Source organism: Trichomycterus rosablanca, chromosome 16 (assembly GCF_030014385.1).
Source record: "Trichomycterus rosablanca isolate fTriRos1 chromosome 16, fTriRos1.hap1, whole genome shotgun sequence".
In the NCBI taxonomy this organism is placed as follows: Eukaryota; Metazoa; Chordata; class Actinopteri; order Siluriformes; family Trichomycteridae; genus Trichomycterus; species Trichomycterus rosablanca.
In genome coordinates, this window is record NC_086003.1 from 25,320,814 (window position 1) to 25,338,827 (window position 18,014).

General features: G+C 38.6%; 1 protein-coding gene across 1 annotated transcript in view; it reads left to right on the forward strand.

Annotated features, from left to right (window-relative positions):
- Positions 1-17,596, forward strand: part of LOC134330897 (rho GTPase-activating protein 32-like) — a 56,453-nt gene extending 38,857 nt beyond the window's left edge. Inside the window, exons 5-7 of the mRNA XM_063012169.1 lie at positions 375-459; positions 15,594-15,680; positions 17,579-17,596. Coding sequence (XP_062868239.1) covers positions 375-459; positions 15,594-15,680; positions 17,579-17,596 — 190 coding nt within the window. The remainder of the gene's footprint in view (positions 1-374; positions 460-15,593; positions 15,681-17,578) is intronic.
- Positions 17,597-18,014: the final 418 nt, after the last annotated feature.

The following is an 18,014-nucleotide window of genomic DNA, read 5'->3' on the forward strand; positions in this document are numbered from 1 at the left end:
TGGAAGCTTTTGCATTAAAACAGTGGGTTTAGAATTTACAAAGGAGGTCTCAGAAGCTTGTTAGCACTTAGCCAATATCAAAAAAGGTTATCAAAGCAAAATAATGTTCCACCAAGTACTGAGGCTGGAGGTTGAATAATAGTGCACATAAACATTTACGAGAGAACTAGATGTTTTTCATTTCAGCTCAAAATGATGTTGACCTATGTGATAAAATTTGCTTGCATGTATGAATAAGTATAGTATTTGTATTTACTATTACTATGAAAAACAATTGTACTATCATAAAGGACTTGGACTATATTGAGCATCTCTCTGCACATTTGAATGTTACATTTTTATATTTACTAAACATTTCCCTTTGTGTTTTACAGACTTTCGTTTACGAAGGGCCACTTTCCAAAATTAGCAGAATGTGCCCACTTCCACTATGAAAATGTAGACTTTGGTACCATACAGGTAAGATCTGTGAGTGGTGCTTATCTGCTGGTGTTTATCACAGTTGATCCACTCATAGTTTACATGCCTGGCAAAGACGCACTGCTAAAATGCTAGAGAAGATTAGCGAACATTCCAATGTTAAGTGTGCACTGATTTGGTTATATAGTATGTAGCGGCGGTGTGAGCCTCACAAACATCTGGCTTCCAGTGGAGTGGAAAGCAACAAATGATATAATTAACATGCATTTTTCCAGCTGTTACTTCCCCCTCTCTGTGCATCATTACACATTTGTGGCTTTAGTACAGGTTTTACGGTTTTGTTCTTGCCAGTATTTTCCAGGCCTATTTAATGTGAAGTGTGAATGAAATTAATGACCAGGGTTAGTGGCTTATTTTTGACCAACTGGTCTTGTTTAGTTTAGCCTGCCCTTGTAGCTCAAAGTATTTGTATGATATGTAAGATGTTACCTTGTACTTGGACACAAAAACTCATCTTTACCAGGCTTCAGTTTTGCATGATTCACTATTACAGCTCCCCTTTTTACACTAGTGTTTTACATTCCCCCTTTTTTTTCTTGAAATCCTGCTTGTTTTACATTTCTATTTTCACAGCTCTAGAAGCACTGTATAGAAAAGCCTAAAAGGATTGGTAGTTGTGAATAGAGACTTGTTGCATGGACACAGAATGTGGTGAGGAACTCTGAAGGACTCCAGTGCTCGGCTCTTGTTAGGGATTAGTGATTATAATGGAGTACACACAGTAAAAGATAATAGCTGGGGAAGCTCTGGGTGGGAACAGAGCAGGGGGGTTCTGCTTAGAATACTAATCCTGAAGAGAAAAAACTAGTCTGGACAACACCAACTGTTATTAGGGGTTTCACCTGTTTTTATCAAAATGTTGAGTTTCTCTGCATGGAAATGTCAGAAGATTTAAAAAAAAAGAAAGTTTAGGTTTTAGCACAAGTGGTAATATTTTTTATATTTGTTGATGGTATTTATTTGTTCAGCATACTATCTGGGTTTTGCTAATGAATTTCACACAAAAGTAATAAATTATGAAAAGGAAACGTTTTCATGAAAAAAGCACTGCAGTTGTCCAGTAAACAAATTAACAATACTGAAGTGTTTTGGTTAAAACACACACCTGTACATTTAGCATTAATGTGGATTGCAATGTTTATCTCACTTATGCTGTGCAAGAAATCATTGCAAAGTTCCCACTAATAGGTACACCACATGAGAACTGTATACCTCTATTTTAATGAGCATTAAAACACTCAAGTTTAAAAACTGCTCTCACACATCTTAAACCTACTAAATGCAGTGTACAAACTGACAAAATTAGAAGTGTAAAACATTAAAGTTTTCAAATCCTCGCTTGCTGATTTGTTCGTTTTCCATGCATTTCTGCGTGGCACACTCTTAATTTCAATATATTAGCAAAACCTAGGCAGAAGTCAAAATATTTTTTAACTGCCTAAAGTTATGAACTGATTATATGAATCGATGTGTCCTGAAATTTGGAAAATCAAATGTGTTATCTACGAGCTTCCATCAGAGGGCAGTAGCTGACAGTAGCTGACATTGAGCACCAGGGTCTATAATTTAACACTCCAGTATCAAGCACAGCTCCAGTATTAATCCTCAGAAAAAATGAGTCACCATAGTGGTGCTGTGTCTGCTTTGGTGCAGGTTTTCCAGCTGTGTTTGCCACTCTGATTTCTGCTGTAGCACTGCATGTGGTGCTTTATGATTGGCTTGGAATTACAGGCCTTGAACTTAGTTGCAGTCACAGAGCCTTTCTCTGTTCACAGCACTCAACCTGTGAGCTTTATATTGCAGCTTTGTACTCAATGTATTGCATTTCTTTAACCAGAGGTGGCAACAATGACTTTGCAGCCTTGTTAAAATGCCTGCAGTCAGAAACCGTGTCCTGTTAATGGACTTTGTTTCCATCTAAAACTAAATTCTAAACCAGTGGACATTTATAGCCTTTGGTTTTGAACTCTTCTGGGCTTCGTCATTGATTGTTATTGCAGTCTAAATGGGCATATGGTCATAACTTTAATGAACTCTGAATAGCTTTGTGCTGCAACCCTCCATCAAGCATAACAACTTTTTTGGTGTGTTGTGGATTAGGATTAAATTTCCACTCCTTGATAAGCAGACAGTATGGGTACTCTGAAGCTTTGCATTCCACATATTAATAAACAAAGGAGCCAGTGAACATGGTGGTTTATTGTCTCCAGCTTTCCTGTGGTGCACAATAAAAGGCTTGTGTTGTAGATCTTTTAGAAGCCATCACTCAGCTCGGGCCTGGAACCATGTAGCATGGTACCTGGCACTTCACAAGAACCACAATGACTCACCATAAGTGCCACTTAGATTTAATTACAGCCAAGCCTGAAACTACAGAAAATAGACAGTAACTGTCACAGCTAAGGCTGCAGTTTGGTGTATGTTTACCCCCTTGTAGGCTTTCGTTCTCTGTTAATCCACAGTACATAGCTTTCATGGGTTTCCCTCCATTTCTGCTGTTTAGTGAATAAGTGAATTAGTAAGTAAATAAAAGCAGGCACTGGCTTTGAGGGTTTAAAGTGGTTCTGTTACTGGGCCATGTGCTGCCCCTACCCACATTTGCTTTGAGCTGATATAGTACTCCAGCACATTTCCCTAGATATATGACTCCTGAATACACGGTTAGATGTGTAGCACCTTTAGTGCACAGGCAGACCCTTCAATCAGATACCCTTACACCTGCTCTTAAATGATATGTGCTTTAACATAAAAGCTGTTTTTTCTACATCTGCTTTACTTTACTAGTTTTCATTTAGCTTTTACTTTCTTCCTTATTCATACTAATATACACAGGCTAGCCTGACACTTCTTACAATGACATAGCAGCTACCACATATACTAAAAGGTCCTTAAATATCCTCCTCACCTAATGTTTCCTTTAAAAACAGGCATTTCCCTTTTGTCACCTTTTGTTCAGCCATTAATGACCTCAAACTTTCCATATTTTTGTCCTTAAAATTGTTTTTTATTCAAGTAAACAAGTTTCATGAATGATTTGAGTTAACTGTGTATTCGCAGGCTCTCACAGAGAGCCGCATTGCGTACGGAAAGTCACGCTGTGTGCTCCGTGAATAGTCCGCCATTCATGCAATAGCCAGTAGAGGTTGCATTTGTAGCAACAATGAGGAACCTAGTTGACCACCTTTCCTTTGTCTGATTGTGCCTGTTGGATGCCAGACCAAGTTAATAGCACTCATGAGAGATGAACTAGAGGGCTTGAGTCTTTAAAAACCTTATCATGTAATCTGTAAAGAAATACATTTCCTGTGCAATAACAATTGGGCAAATGATAAAAATACCAATTTCTTTGCCACACTTGATAAAGTTTCATTTCATTTTTCATTTTCATTTCATATGCAATGTATCAAGCAGTGGTTTCAATCTCATACTAACTTGATTCAGTGCAGTTGTAGCTTAGGCCAGAAACATTCCAGCAATCTTATCTGATCTGTTACTGTAGCTGTAGCCCTAAGTATTTACTCACCGTGTGTGATATTTATATGGCCCCTTTGGAAAGTCAACCACTTTCACCTCTCAGCTGTCTCCAAAAGCATGTGCACTCTTTTAAGTTGTTAGACAGCCTAACGTTAAAGGCAGCGAAAGGCAGCCTTCTCCCCGGGGGTCATAATGGTCACTGTCAACTCTCACTCATCAGTTTGATATTACACTGCATGGAGAGATTTTCTTTCTCAAGTGTAATCACTTAGCACCAGATCATAACGCTCATCCTTTAAAACTGGCTGATTAAAGAAAAAAGAGTGGGTGATGTCCTTGGTCTTCAGACCAGTTGAGTTGTTTTGCTTTGTTTGGAGTGGTCATCTGTTTATTTTTAGGACAGTATTATTGTAAAAAACAAGTGTTTTGTGAGGGCAAGTGAAAGCCCAAAAGGAAAAAAACCTTACCCAGAATGACATTGTTTTAAAGATTTATTAATTAAACGTTTAACATCTAATAAGGTGCAATAATACAGCAGGCATTAAGATTAAGGGGAAAGGGAGTAGATGAAGTCAGTACAGTTAATTTGGCTGCCTGTGTTTTTAAAGGCATTGAAGAAGTTGGTTACATTTTGCTTTTAAGTGACGAAATATTTATATTATTTTGTTTCAGAGAAGCTTTTCTAGTGTTTAATCCCACAATTGGCAATTTGGCATTTTTTCAGTGGACAAATCTATTGCTTTTTTTTTTTTTCCTCTATGTGGTTTTAATTAAGTGTTTTGCTTATGGTATAGATGCCCTTTCAGCTTCTCATGGGCCAGCAGTTTTTTCTTTGCTGTCATTGATTTTATTCTATACTTTATTTATGGCTTTTAATTGTTCTTTGAAATTGATTCAGCAATTTCATTATTATATACAGTGTATCACAAAAGTGAGTACACCCCTCACATTTCTGCAAATATTTCATTATATCTTTTCATGGGACAACACTATAGACATGAAACTTGGATATAACTTAGAGTAGTCAGTGTACAGCTTGTATAGCAGTGTAGATTTACTGTCTTCTGAAAATAACTCAACACACAGCCATTAATGTCTAAATGGCTGGCAACATAAGTGAGTACACCCCACAGTGAACATGTCCAAATTGTGCCCAAAGTGTCAATATTTTGTGTGACCACCATTATTATCCAGCACTGCCTTAACCCTCCTGGGCATGGAATTCACCAGAGCTGCACAGGTTGCTACTGGAATCCTCTTCCACTCCTCCATGATGACATCACGGAGCTGGTGGATGTTAGACACCTTGAACTCCTCCACCTTCCACTTGAGGATGCGCCACAGGTGCTCAATTGGGTTTAGTCCATCACCTTTACCTTCAGCTTCCTCAGCAAGGCAGTTGTCATCTTGGAGGTTGTGTTTGGGGTCGTTATCCTGTTGGAAAACTGCCATGAGGCCCAGTTTTCGAAGGGAGGGGATCATGCTCTGTTTCAGAATGTCACAGTACATGTTGGAATTCATGTTTCCCTCAATGAACTGCAGCTCCCCAGTGCCAGCAACACTCATGCAGCCCAAGACCATGATGCTACCACCACCATGCTTGACTGTAGGCAAGATACAGTTGTCTTGGTACTTCTCACCAGGGCGCCGCCACACATGCTGGACACCATCTGAGCCAAACAAGTTTATCTTGGTCTCGTCAGACCACAGGGCATTCCAGTAATCCATGTTCTTGGACTGCTTGTCTTCAGCAAACTGTTTGCGGGCTTTCTTGTGCGTCAGCTTCCTTCTGGGATGACGACCATGCAGACCGAGTTGATGCAGTATGTTGCGTATGGTCTGAGCACTGACAGGCTGACCTCCCACGTCTTCAACCTCTGCAGCAATGCTGGCAGCACTCATGTGTCTATTTTTTAAAGCCAACCTCTGGATATGACGCCGAACACGTGGACTCAACTTCTTTGGTCGACCCTGGCGAAGCCTGTTCCGAGTGGAACCTGTCCTGGAAAACCGCTGTATGACCTTGGCCACCATGCTGTAGCTCAGTTTCAGGGTGTTAGCAATCTTCTTATAGCCCAGGCCATCTTTGTGGAGAGCAACAATTCTATTTCTCACATCCTCAGAGAGTTCTTTGCCATGAGGTGCCATGTTGAATATCCAGTGGCCAGTATGAGAGAATTGTACCCAAAACACCAAATTTAACAGCCCTGCTCCCCATTTACACCTGGGACCTTGACACATGACACCAGGGAGGGACAACGACACATTTGGGCACAATTTGGACATGTTCATTGTGGGGTGTACTCACTTATGTTGCCAGCTATTTAGACATTAATGGCTGTGTGTTGAGCTATTTTCAGAAGACAGTAAATCTACACTGCTATACAAGCTGTACACTGACTACTCTAAGTTATATCCAAGTTTCATGTCTATAGTGTTGTCCCATGAAAAGATATAATGAAATATTTGCAGAAATGTGAGGGCTGTACTCACTTTTGTGATACACTGTATGTGACATATGAACTCATACTGACCCCAAAAGAGTCTTACTACCAGCATCAGTTTTTAATCATAATAGTTGTGACATGCTTATTTTTAATTTGAGCGCTGGTTTAGGTTGTGTATTCGTAGCACTGCATTTTATATGTACATACATTTATATGTAAATACATACGGTTGTGCTATTAGTTCTAAATTTTTTTAGTTCTATCTAATTTCTCTTCATAGTTATTCGAAAGGGCTACTGTTATTGTCCATGGAACTTAGTTCCCTCATAATTTATGCTCGAACTCCCAAGAAAAGTGCTTTATCAAAACCTGCCAGCATGAAAGATGTTCTTATCTTACTCTGAGTATTTCAGCAGAGCTGCAGTGGAGGTGCACATCTGTCCATGTGTGCACTGTCATGTACATTAATCTAGTCCTGTGTACACATTGTAATGACATCGTACCTTAGCTGGTGCATTTAGATACTGATGGAGAAAGCAAATGGCTCGTGAAATGAGTCGGGGGAGGGGTTTATAGTTGCAGATCTGTTCTTGATCCTACCCTCTTCTTCAATCTGCAAACAAAGCTTAGTCAATAAACGATTCCCTGTTTAAACTAGAACTACATAGCAGCTTACGTTTATATACTGTAATGCCTTAAAATGTGTCTTTGATTGGATGCATATTACACAGTGGTGACCACATTTTCTTTTTAGTTACAATTGCTAGAGCTGGAATAACTGTTATTCAAATAGCATGTACTGTAGGCACAAGCAGAGCATAATAACAAGACAAGCTGTAATAAGAGTTTATGTGATGTGGAAATAAGATGGCACTGTGCATTCTTTGTGGACCTGAAAATAAAGCTGTGACATTGGTTAGAATGTGTATTTCCTTAGCAGTGCACGGATTCAGTAGACTTTTGTTATTGGATTGATTTTGGCTTAAAGACTGGATCGAGTATTGAATTACATTTTAAATATTGTAAAGATCCAGTCTAATGTTATTTCTAATGTAAACAGTATAATGTTGGCATATTTTTTTGCTTTGTACAAAGTCATGGATGAATTCTGTTTCTGTGTTTTATACCATTAAAGGTGCGATGATCAGTATTTTGCTGTTCTTAGTATAAATATAGTTTAGATAGTTAGTAATAAGTGTATTAAAGTCCTTAGAAATCTACACTGAATATTTGAAATATTCCTGACAGTTATAGACATGCCCCCAGGAGTATTGTTGTGGATGGGAGGGGACGATCCCCAGCTGTTGTTAACCTTTTAACTACTAGAGCCAAAATTGCATTTGCTCTAGTAGATGCATGGCATTTTGCCATGCATCTTTTAGATTCTGTACATTTTGTCTATTAGACATTTGTGATATGCTCTACATTTACCATCAGTGATTGAACAAATTTTACTCAGTAGATTCAGTGGCGGGTTTGTACTAGGGTTTTGGTGATGAAAGACATTATGGGCAAACCTTGTTACTGTCAATTATCCAGACTTTTGTAAATCCGACAGCCACACTTCCACAACCTTCCCTCATTGAAGCACACTTCGCTATAGTGTTTGGTTGTTTTACTGTGTGCTGTTCTCACATCTTTCCTGTACTGCATTACGCAATTTTGCTGCAGCTGTGCTCTTTACCAGTCTCTGCTTGACCACTGTGTGCTACACCCCTTTAAAGCCTTCTTTTTTCTATTCTGAAGATGCTGTTATTAGCATCTTAACACTGTGGCATCTTCTTCAAAATCAACATACATTTATGTTCAAAGTACATACAGTTTACAAACTTTGTTATAACTAAACTTCTTTTGATTATATCTTAGCAACTGTTGTTAGCTACAAATACAGACAGACATTTAAAAAAGGAAAAAAAAATTAGAGTTAAACATGAACAAATAAATACTCTGAACCAAGTGTTAACACAAATGATTGGTCATATGCTGTGCTTGGTTAGGTTAATTGCAACCTTTGAATTTCAAATGAATAATGTGGCATCATTAACTGACCTGATATCTAAATCATTTTACACATATTTGTGATGCACATTTTATGTATCATAGTACACTGTTGCACCTTCAATAACTAAGCTCTTAAACGTACTAACTCTGTAACTGTGTAAATGTGTACCTAGCTGTGTAAATGTGTGTATGCACATTTACACAGCTGAGTGTCCCAGAATACAGGGCTCTAATTTTGAATTACTGCAGTGAATCTAGGTTGAGCTTCTAATAATAGAGTTTCTGCTGTATCTGTTTGATATCTGGTGGCTCAAAGCTTTATCTGTGCAGAGCAAGGCTTAGTATTTTATTATACCTGTAAAATTTCTCTGTTAAATCGACAAAGACAAAGCCTACAAAGCTGTAAAGAGTATTAATTAAACTCACACAAGCTCAAAAAGGAAAAGGTACAAACACTGGTACAAATCACACAAGAGGCTTGTTCTTGAAAAGTCATCATTCTAAAAACATCTGCATCCTGCTCTATGTTATTTGAGTAGATATTTGTAAAGCTATGTATGTGCCGAATAAATATGACCTACCTGACTCACTGGTCATTTGTTTTCACACACGGTTTATGCATTAAAGTCTGCATAATGAAGTCGTGCATAATTGTTTAATGTGACTTTTAGTGTTAGTGGAAAAAGTACAAAGTCTTCACTACCAGCATAAATAGGGTGTGAATGAAGACTTCTACTGGACTTTTAGAACTGTGCTGTCTTTGGCAGTATTGTAACCAAGTATTCTTTATTAATAGGTCTACGGTTTGCTGCTGGTTTAAAGAGAGTTTATACATCGTTTTAAGAAAGACACTTTTATGGCTTCATGTACCAAAAGCTTGCTACAGTTAGAGCATGGAAGAAATTATTTTCTAATGTAACATTTGTTTTAACATTGATTGTTCCAGCTGTTAAGCCCAGGGATGTATTAGTTTCATTTTCAACTCTTGCACAGTATGAGTATTAAAGCTGAAAAAATTTGTCCTTTTCAAGTCAAATTTTATTCAAGTCTTGAGCACATTAAAAGCTTCAATTTTAATATTTAAAAAGATTTAAAAGAAAACCTATTATTAAACAATCACATAAGCTTCTGTCATCTTTGATCCTTGTTTCCGCATCGCAACACTGCAGTCTATACCGCTGGACACTACAAATGAAATATATTAATTGTGGGATCTTTTTGTGGGAGCGAGATTGTTCAGCAAAATGACATATCTGCTTACCTGCAGGCCTGCCTCTATATCCAGTAATGTGACTTTGCTTATGCAAGACCTTTTTTAGGTCAGTCACGAATAATCTAAATGCTTTAATTCACATGTAGGAAAATAGATGCCAGTGTACAGCGAGTTCTAGTTTTTGGTCTGCAAGATCTTTTAGTTTATGATAACATTAGGAACTAGTGTAGTAACATTAGTTAGTGTAATGTATTTTTTTTCACAAACACGTCATGCCTTAGTGTCATGGGGATACTTTCTCACAGTAACAGTTTACTGGGAGAGATTCTTTACTTGTGAATGTCGGCTAGCCTGGTTTCTTGGCTCTTTCTTGTGTTACGTGTGTCTGCTCAATGTCTTGAGGCTCCTCCAGGAAAGTCTTTTTAATCATCCTCAGATGTGATTGTATGACTCACACCATTGCTGTTGTGGCAGATTTTATTTTACAGTGTGTGTCTTTGTATGTCTTCCTCTCTCTCTCTCTGTGTGTGTGGAGTGCATCCATTTGACATGCACTTACAGTGGACTTAGACAAAATTTAGATCGCTTGGCTTGAATTTTTTCACACTTTATTGTGTTGTTATTGTGTCAATTTTTGAAAATTAATTAAAAATCAAAAACTAAAGCTCTAAAGAAGCTTTACACACTTGGATTAAAGCAGTTAAGGACATTTAAAGACTTGCGCTAAAGCCGCTTGAGTGTGTTTCAACTGTCCACTTTGAGTCATTGTCATGTTAAAAGGTCCAGTCTGAGTTTGTTTGTGCTCTGGAGAAAGTGTTATCCAAGGATGTTACTGTATTTGGTTGCATTTATCCATCCCTCAGTTTTTACCAGTCTTCTGTTCCAGCTGCTGAGAAGCATGATCCTAGCATGATGCTGCCACCACCATGTTTCACTGTAGGGATGGGATTAGCCGCACGCAGTGCCTGTTTTTTTGGCTGTTTTGATAGTTTGTACTGTTTTGCCCAAAGTGTTCAATTTTGGTCTCATCACACTTAGAGAATCTTGACATAACATTTAGCAGACTTCTGGCTCAACAGTGGCTTCCGTCTTTCCACTTAGCCGTAAGGACCTAATTTACGGGGAACTGCAGAGATGGTTGTCCATCCAGCAGGTTCTTCTATTCTCTATCTTGACTGTTGGGTTATTTTTTCTCAGTTTTGAAGCACTGGTCAGTACTGATGCATTTAAACTGTGCCAGATTTGGTTGGACTCCCAGACAGGGTTATTTTTAGTCACCATGAGCCAAAATAAAATGGCCCTGGACTGATAGTTTACTGTGAACTGGAGTATCTTATTTTAAACTGCAGTTTGTACCTATATTGAATGCAGCAGGAAAACAGGCGGTAGCACAAGCGGTTGAGGAGTACAGAGTGATTAGCATGATGCATTTCATTTTAGTTGTGAATTGAAGTTATTAAGAAATGTCCATGTTAATGAAAAAAGTCATCAGATACAACAGGCATAAAAAAAATGTAATAATTATTTTCATTTCAGGCCGGTTGTGTGCAAACATAGACAGCATTACCTTTTACTTCATCCTTAAATATAATTTTTGGATCAGGCAATGAGGAACCTCACACTGATGAGAAAACCACTTTTAAGACGAAGTGGCCTGGTTTTGATGATTCCCATTAAATGACCAGCTCTTTCAGAGAATGGTTTCTTGTATCTACAGTACAGATTCTGAGGCTTGTGGATGCCAGGTTGCAATGAAGTGGCAAGTAATGGTCCAACACTGTACAAAGATTTTTTAATATGCCATTTGTTTTGCAATTAGATAATTTCCAGGCTGGTATATTTGACAACAGTTGCATTTACTTGGTAATTTTGTGAACTATAAAACAAGTTACAAAATTTACATAATTTTAAATTCTCCAAAATTTCAAGCTATTTTTAGGGTTTTTTTTCTCCCTGGTGGTGTCTGATGGTGTTATAGGTTAAGTCCTTTTTGAGTATTGCATGTCTGCCGCTGACGTCTGTGCACAGCCAGCTGGACTCGTGTGCTCTCATATTGTCCTGATAAAAAATAAAACATAGATTGAAAGCAGCCTGTTTTTAGTTGTAAGTAATCTAGAAGCTTTCAGATGTTTATATTACTGTGCTTATTCTCTTGTAGTTGCATAAATAGGCATCGTGCATTCTTGATTTTATTTCCTTTCCAGCCAAGCAGTTACATTTCTGTTGGTCTCACTTTCTGCTGGTGAGACGGGTTGCATTTGTCTCTTTCACTATGTTCCTGCTGTCTGGCCAACTCTGATCCCTAAAGAGAAAATAAAAGCAAGCAAGGGCTCATGCTGGAAGCTCTCTGGGCTGCTGCAAGGGCAGTTCCCTTCTATTGCTGCACCAGATCTCTGCTTTGTCCTGTGGACCGTACCAATGCAAAAGAGTGGGGGGAGGTGCTGGAGGGTGCAGTGACGGGGAGGTAGGAGAAAGCACGAGCATGTGCTGCTGAGCACGGTGGTACAAAGGCAAGAACTGCTGGTTTATCACTATCTGTTTGGTCATACATTTTTCAGAAAGTAAACTGGGCTTTCTCTGATGCTGTCTTGCCTGGAACAGGACTTGGACTTGGAGTATGGAGATGTTCAGATACATCAAATATTATTGGAGTAATGGGAATAACAAGTCAGCAGCACTGAGGAACCATGAAGGTCCTGTGGAATTCAACATTCTGCTCTGTGTTTGTACAAATACGTCAGTGGGAGGACACTTTTAATACTGCACTGGGACAGAGCTCTGGAGAAACAATACCAATAATAGTCTTCTAAGTGGAATTTGTGTTGGACAGAAACGACAATGTGCCCCATCTACATCTCTTCTACTAAGTGATGGGGATGGAAGGTGGGCTGAGGGGGAGGAAGCTTTAGTAAGGAACAATAGATTGGTTTAACTGCTTCAGCCGGTGCAGACAGGACGCTGCGTCTCTGTGAGTCTCACTTTGCTTTCCTGGCCCCATTTCTTCACTTACTGCTGTGGAAAGATTCTGGTTTTAGTTGCAGTATATTGGAATAAAAGCTAGCTGTCACTTTGTGTAGTGCTGTTTACTTCAGCAAAGTTCTGCAGTGCTGGATCTTTGCATGTTTGCTTGCACCTTTTAAATTGTATTTTTGACATCTTTGTATTTTTTAATTAGCACATGCAGAGTTTTGAACCACTTTGTGGGTCTTCTGATAATACAGCAATGCATGTGCAATAAAAGAATATTGGTAGATGCTAGCACTACTTAAACAGAACCTCTGTGGTCAAAGGCAAAGTATTCAGTTGTTTTGTGTTGTTTTAATTCTGTCAGTGCATTGTGCCCTGTAGTAAGTTGGTTTTAGGTTCAGGGTGTATTCCTGTCTGGCACTCGCTGTTCCCCAGTACGGGCTTTGGTCTTGTGCAAGGCTATACAAATTTGGGGACACATGATCTGGTAGTGTGAGGGTAAGTAAGTGTGGGTATAGTTGATATTGTAGTATGAAAAGGAAAGATGATCTGTTGGTATAAAAGGGTCAGTGAGTGTGAATACAGATTATCTGTTATTGTAAAAGTTGTAAAAAGATCACAAGTTTTACCTATCCTATTTTTTAATTCACTGATGTATGCTACAAACACACGTGTGTGTATTTTTGTGCATATATACAGCTGTGTAAGGCTTGTTTTTTTCTTATTCATTTGTATTTGGTTTGTTTTTTCCTGACTGCAGTATTGAGCTGTAGTTTAGTTTTTTAGTGGCCATATCGAGCTGTTCAGGATATCTAGGTCATACGTTCTCATATTGCCTTGTGTTTTCATAAGAGCCACTCTGGCTCACATGTGGCATGATGATTACTGCAGCTCAGCTGGCTAAAACTGTAGGTTTACTAATAGACCACGGCCATGTGTTTTCCTGCCATGAACTGGGCTCTGATCCTTTCTTTAGCTGTTAGACCTTTTTTCCCAATAGATTTGCCAGCAGCTCAAACTTTTCTTTCTTTGTGCACAGCACTGAGGGCATTAAGTTTTACTCAGGTGTGGGACACTGTTAAATGCCAACTACTTAACAATACGTCATTTCCATTGTGAGAAACAGGGTGCTAGGACAAGAGGATTCTGGTAAAAATAACAATTGTAAAAATATACTGAATCTTTAAAACACATTAGGACTAAACATTTTAGACATAAAGACATAAACTAAATTTTTTAAAAGTTGTGTGTCTAAATGTAACATATTTAAAAGTTGTGTTTGTTTTAAAGCAAGACCCTCAACTTACCAGAATAAACTGTTGTCATTTAGGTTTTAAAGAGTACCAGCAAGTTTTGCCTTCCATAGATGTATTAAAGCTAGAACTTGTCTGTGGGCTGCATTTGACATATGGGCAGACTCAGATTTGTTTAGCTTTTTAGGTCTTTTAAGTCGATTTAGCCGACATTTTTTCTAGAGTAGCATGTGGTTTTGTGTTTGTGGGTTTGCATGTTTACATGTGAGTGTGAGTTGGGGTGGGTGGTTGGATGCCTCTGTTAAAAAGTGCTGCTTATGTGCATCTCTAAACTTTCTTTGTGAGAACCACCATCATAACTGTCAATCACAGTGCAGAGGAGAGAAAATTCTACACGTAAACATGCACGGACATGCATGCGCTCACACACACACACACACACACACACACGCACACACACACACACACACACACTAGTGTAAACGTGTGAATACAGCCCTGATGCTCTGTGACATATTGTAGATATCTTCTGCCATACTGTGGATACAGCAAAAAGCTCAAACCTGTTTTCCCAAGTGGTTCAGCACTAACACTGTGATTGGCATTCCTCTCTCCCCTATCAACCAAATAAACTCTAGCTGCTCAGCCAGCTGTTACACAATAAGCAGTTCGAAAAAGGTGATGGCTGCTTTGTTGTCTCTTAGAGGAAGCACTGGTTCACCTTTCCCCAAGGTTAGTAGCTGTCATGTCAGATAAAAATTTAGGCTGACTTTAACACACAAATTCACATTGACATTTACATTACCCACCTGAGGGGAAATGTAAGCTTTAAATGATGTCTATGTGTTAGAGGAGATACTTTGTAAAGTCATCATTGTAATATTTAGTAATAATAATAATATCAAGTATATACAAGATGTTCCTCCTCACCAAACTTGTCAAACCATGTCTTTATGGACATGATCATAACAGTCATATTGTTCTTATACACTTGTTAGCAGTAGGTATGTCTTAAAAACCTGTTCACATACTTTTGGCCATAGGCAGCATCAGCTTTTAACATTGACATTTTAACATTTCTCAAATGAGAAGTTTATTCTTTGAGAATCATACATAAACTTTTTATGATCGTTTATTCTTTTTACAGCACAAAATACAACCAACTAGTTACTGTAAGTTTTTTACATTTAGTTTTAGATGTACATTTCTTCACAATGGCACTCTGGTGGTGGACTAGTGTAATAGGCCGCTTCGACGCCTGGTACCATTGGCCGTCCAGACATCTACACAGTTGGTTTTACTCTATCACCTCATTTTTTAATGAATGCCATGCCTTGACTGGTTTGATTTGTGTGCACTTTAGGCTGTCATGGTGATAGAATAGCAGCAATCTAGAGCTGTGCTGGTTTAACAGTGCTGCAGTAATCCCATTTATCTTCATCTATTATTCATAAAATATGTGCAAAATGCTCAGCTGGTGACAAATCATCCAACACTTTCTTATCTGGCCTTGTAGCACATATAAGCCTGTAGCACACTTTTTAAAGCCTAGTTTACTTGACATAGTTTTTATTTTGTGAATGTAGACTGGTGCACTCTAGAGCATCTACTCACAACATTTGGCTTAAAATTGTGTAGTGTGCACTAGACTTCACATTTAGCAAAAGACAGAAGGAGGCTGAACTTCTAATGTCTTACATTTTCAAGTCATCACCTTAACAGATTGTTTCATTTATTTCTCTTTTCTCTGTGTTTCAGCTGAGCCTGGCAGAAGAGCAGAGTGAAGTAAGCCGGAATGGCCTGGAGTCGAAGGAGCTTGTGTACCTGGTACAGATTTACTGTCAGGTGTGGCTTTTTATTTGTTTTATATACCAGGCGACTTTATGTGGACAATAGGCTAAAACTAGAGATGCACGAGTACCGATACTGGTGTCGGGTATTTGCCCGATACCGCGCTCATTAACTTGTACTCGTACTCGCAAACGAGGCTCCGATACTAAACATCCGATACCGTGTGCCTAGTGCACGTTGCTGCGTTATGCCTAGTTCACACTACACAACTTTTGCCCTGATTTTCGCTCGGCGGCTGGTCGGTGCTAGATTTGCCGGCTCGGGAGCGACTCGGCGTTCGCTCTGCGATCAAAACTCGGCTCTCGATCGCTAAGTGTGAACTATCCAACAACTCGATCCGACCGGCTCGCCGACCGCTCGGCGACCAGATCGAGTTTTCTAGCACGTCAGATATCTGATCTGAGATGTGCGACTGGGAATGAGTGACATGTCGAACAGCCAATGAGAACGCAGGATACGGTGTGAGGGGAAACGCAGGAGAGGAGTGTAAACAGGTGGGACAGGGGGATAATATAGTTTATATCAGAATACATCAGCACACACACACACACGTTTTACAGTATTTCTGACCTGATCGTTCTCTACAAAACATAACAACAAAACACCAACATTGCAAAAATATTTATTAACCTCCAACTCACTACAGAACAATCCATGCTGCTCGTGTTGCCAAATCCACTCAGATTCATTTATTTTTCCTCCTTGATTTCATCACATCAGCGCACAAACACTTTGATCACTCGCTACTTGTTGACGTGCATTTTTGGACGTGGTATCAGTAAACTTCTCGTCACTTCTCACGTGTGTTTTTGTTTAAAAAAAAAAACGGTATTCTAAATAGGTATTGGTATCGGTATCGGTATCGGCAAGTACAAAAATACATGTACTTGTACTCGTACTCGGTTGGGAAAAAATGGTATTGATGCATCCCTAGCTAAAACATACAGAAATGACCATAAACATATAGAAGAGTAACCATTGCTACATGGTTTATGGTTTATTGGTTCATTTGGCATACTTTAAGCTTTAAGTGCAAGAATTATGTTCATATTGGAAAAATAGTATACATGTTGCCAATTATGTAACTTCATAACACTTAATAATACAGCGATCTTGAAGACTTCTCTTTTTGTTGGCTGTATTGTTTAAAGTGAAGTGCTGATAACTTACAACAGTTCAGGTTTTACTTTCAAATAGAGAAAGAAAGTTTACATAGTGTGGCATTTAAAACCATTTCAGGGTTTACGACCTAAAATATTGACAATGGGTGTGTTCGAAAACCTAGTGAGCTGCCTTGCTGTCTTACTGCCTACATGTGCAGCTGCCTCAGTAGAGAGGATTCTAATAAGTCATTGACTTATAAGGCAGGTTATTTGAACGCGCTACTTAGACAGCTAATCTAATTACTAAGTTTGCATCATGCCATCCAAACCAATGGGATGAGGTGGCACAGTGCGCTGGCATGTCAGCTACCATCTCCCTTCGTGTACCGAAAATGGTTGAATTCGCTGACAAGCCCGGATTTGCAAATAAATACGCTTGTGCAAGTTTATACAAATTAAAAATCAATAATAATTTATTAGTTAATTTATTATTAATAATAATTATTGAGTTTAGATGTTACAGCCACATCCATTACTAAATGGTGTACAACATAAAGCATATGCTTCCGTTTCCTGGTCCAGCATGATTGTGTACAAAGCAAGGTCCATAAACACATGGCTTGATGATGGCACCGTTGAAATTAATTGCAAGCCAGGCCAGCTTGTCCAACATAAGTAAACTCACAAGTGACACAGATTCTCATAGTCATGCTCCAGAACTTTCACATCATTGTTCATGGATTTGAAATTGAATGTTTAACAAGTTCATGCTCATGTTCATGTTCATAGGTCTTTGACCAAGCCTAAAATTAATAAAAAATACAGAAGTTCTATTTGATGCAAAAAGACTGTTAAATGCCTGTGAGTAGTATACTGTATACTAATGATGGGCTAATATCCAGTGGTACCAATGAGCATTATAAACTAAATGTGTTTTATTTAATTTAAAATACTTTTATTTTAGACTTTGTTGTTCAGGTTTCAGACTTGGGAAACGAATGGAAATAGCTGAATTGAATTTGAAGTTCCATCCTAAAACACTTACAGAACACCTTTAGAACAATTTACAAAAGAATTCTCTAACATGATTAAAAAAAGAGAGTTTAATTAATGAAGCATAGGTTCTGTTCTGAGTAAAAGCAGCTCTCTTTCTGACCTTCATATTCTGGAAAAATTTTGAGTGTGTGTATGGAAATTTCCCATTCCCTCTGTGTTGTCTGTATGT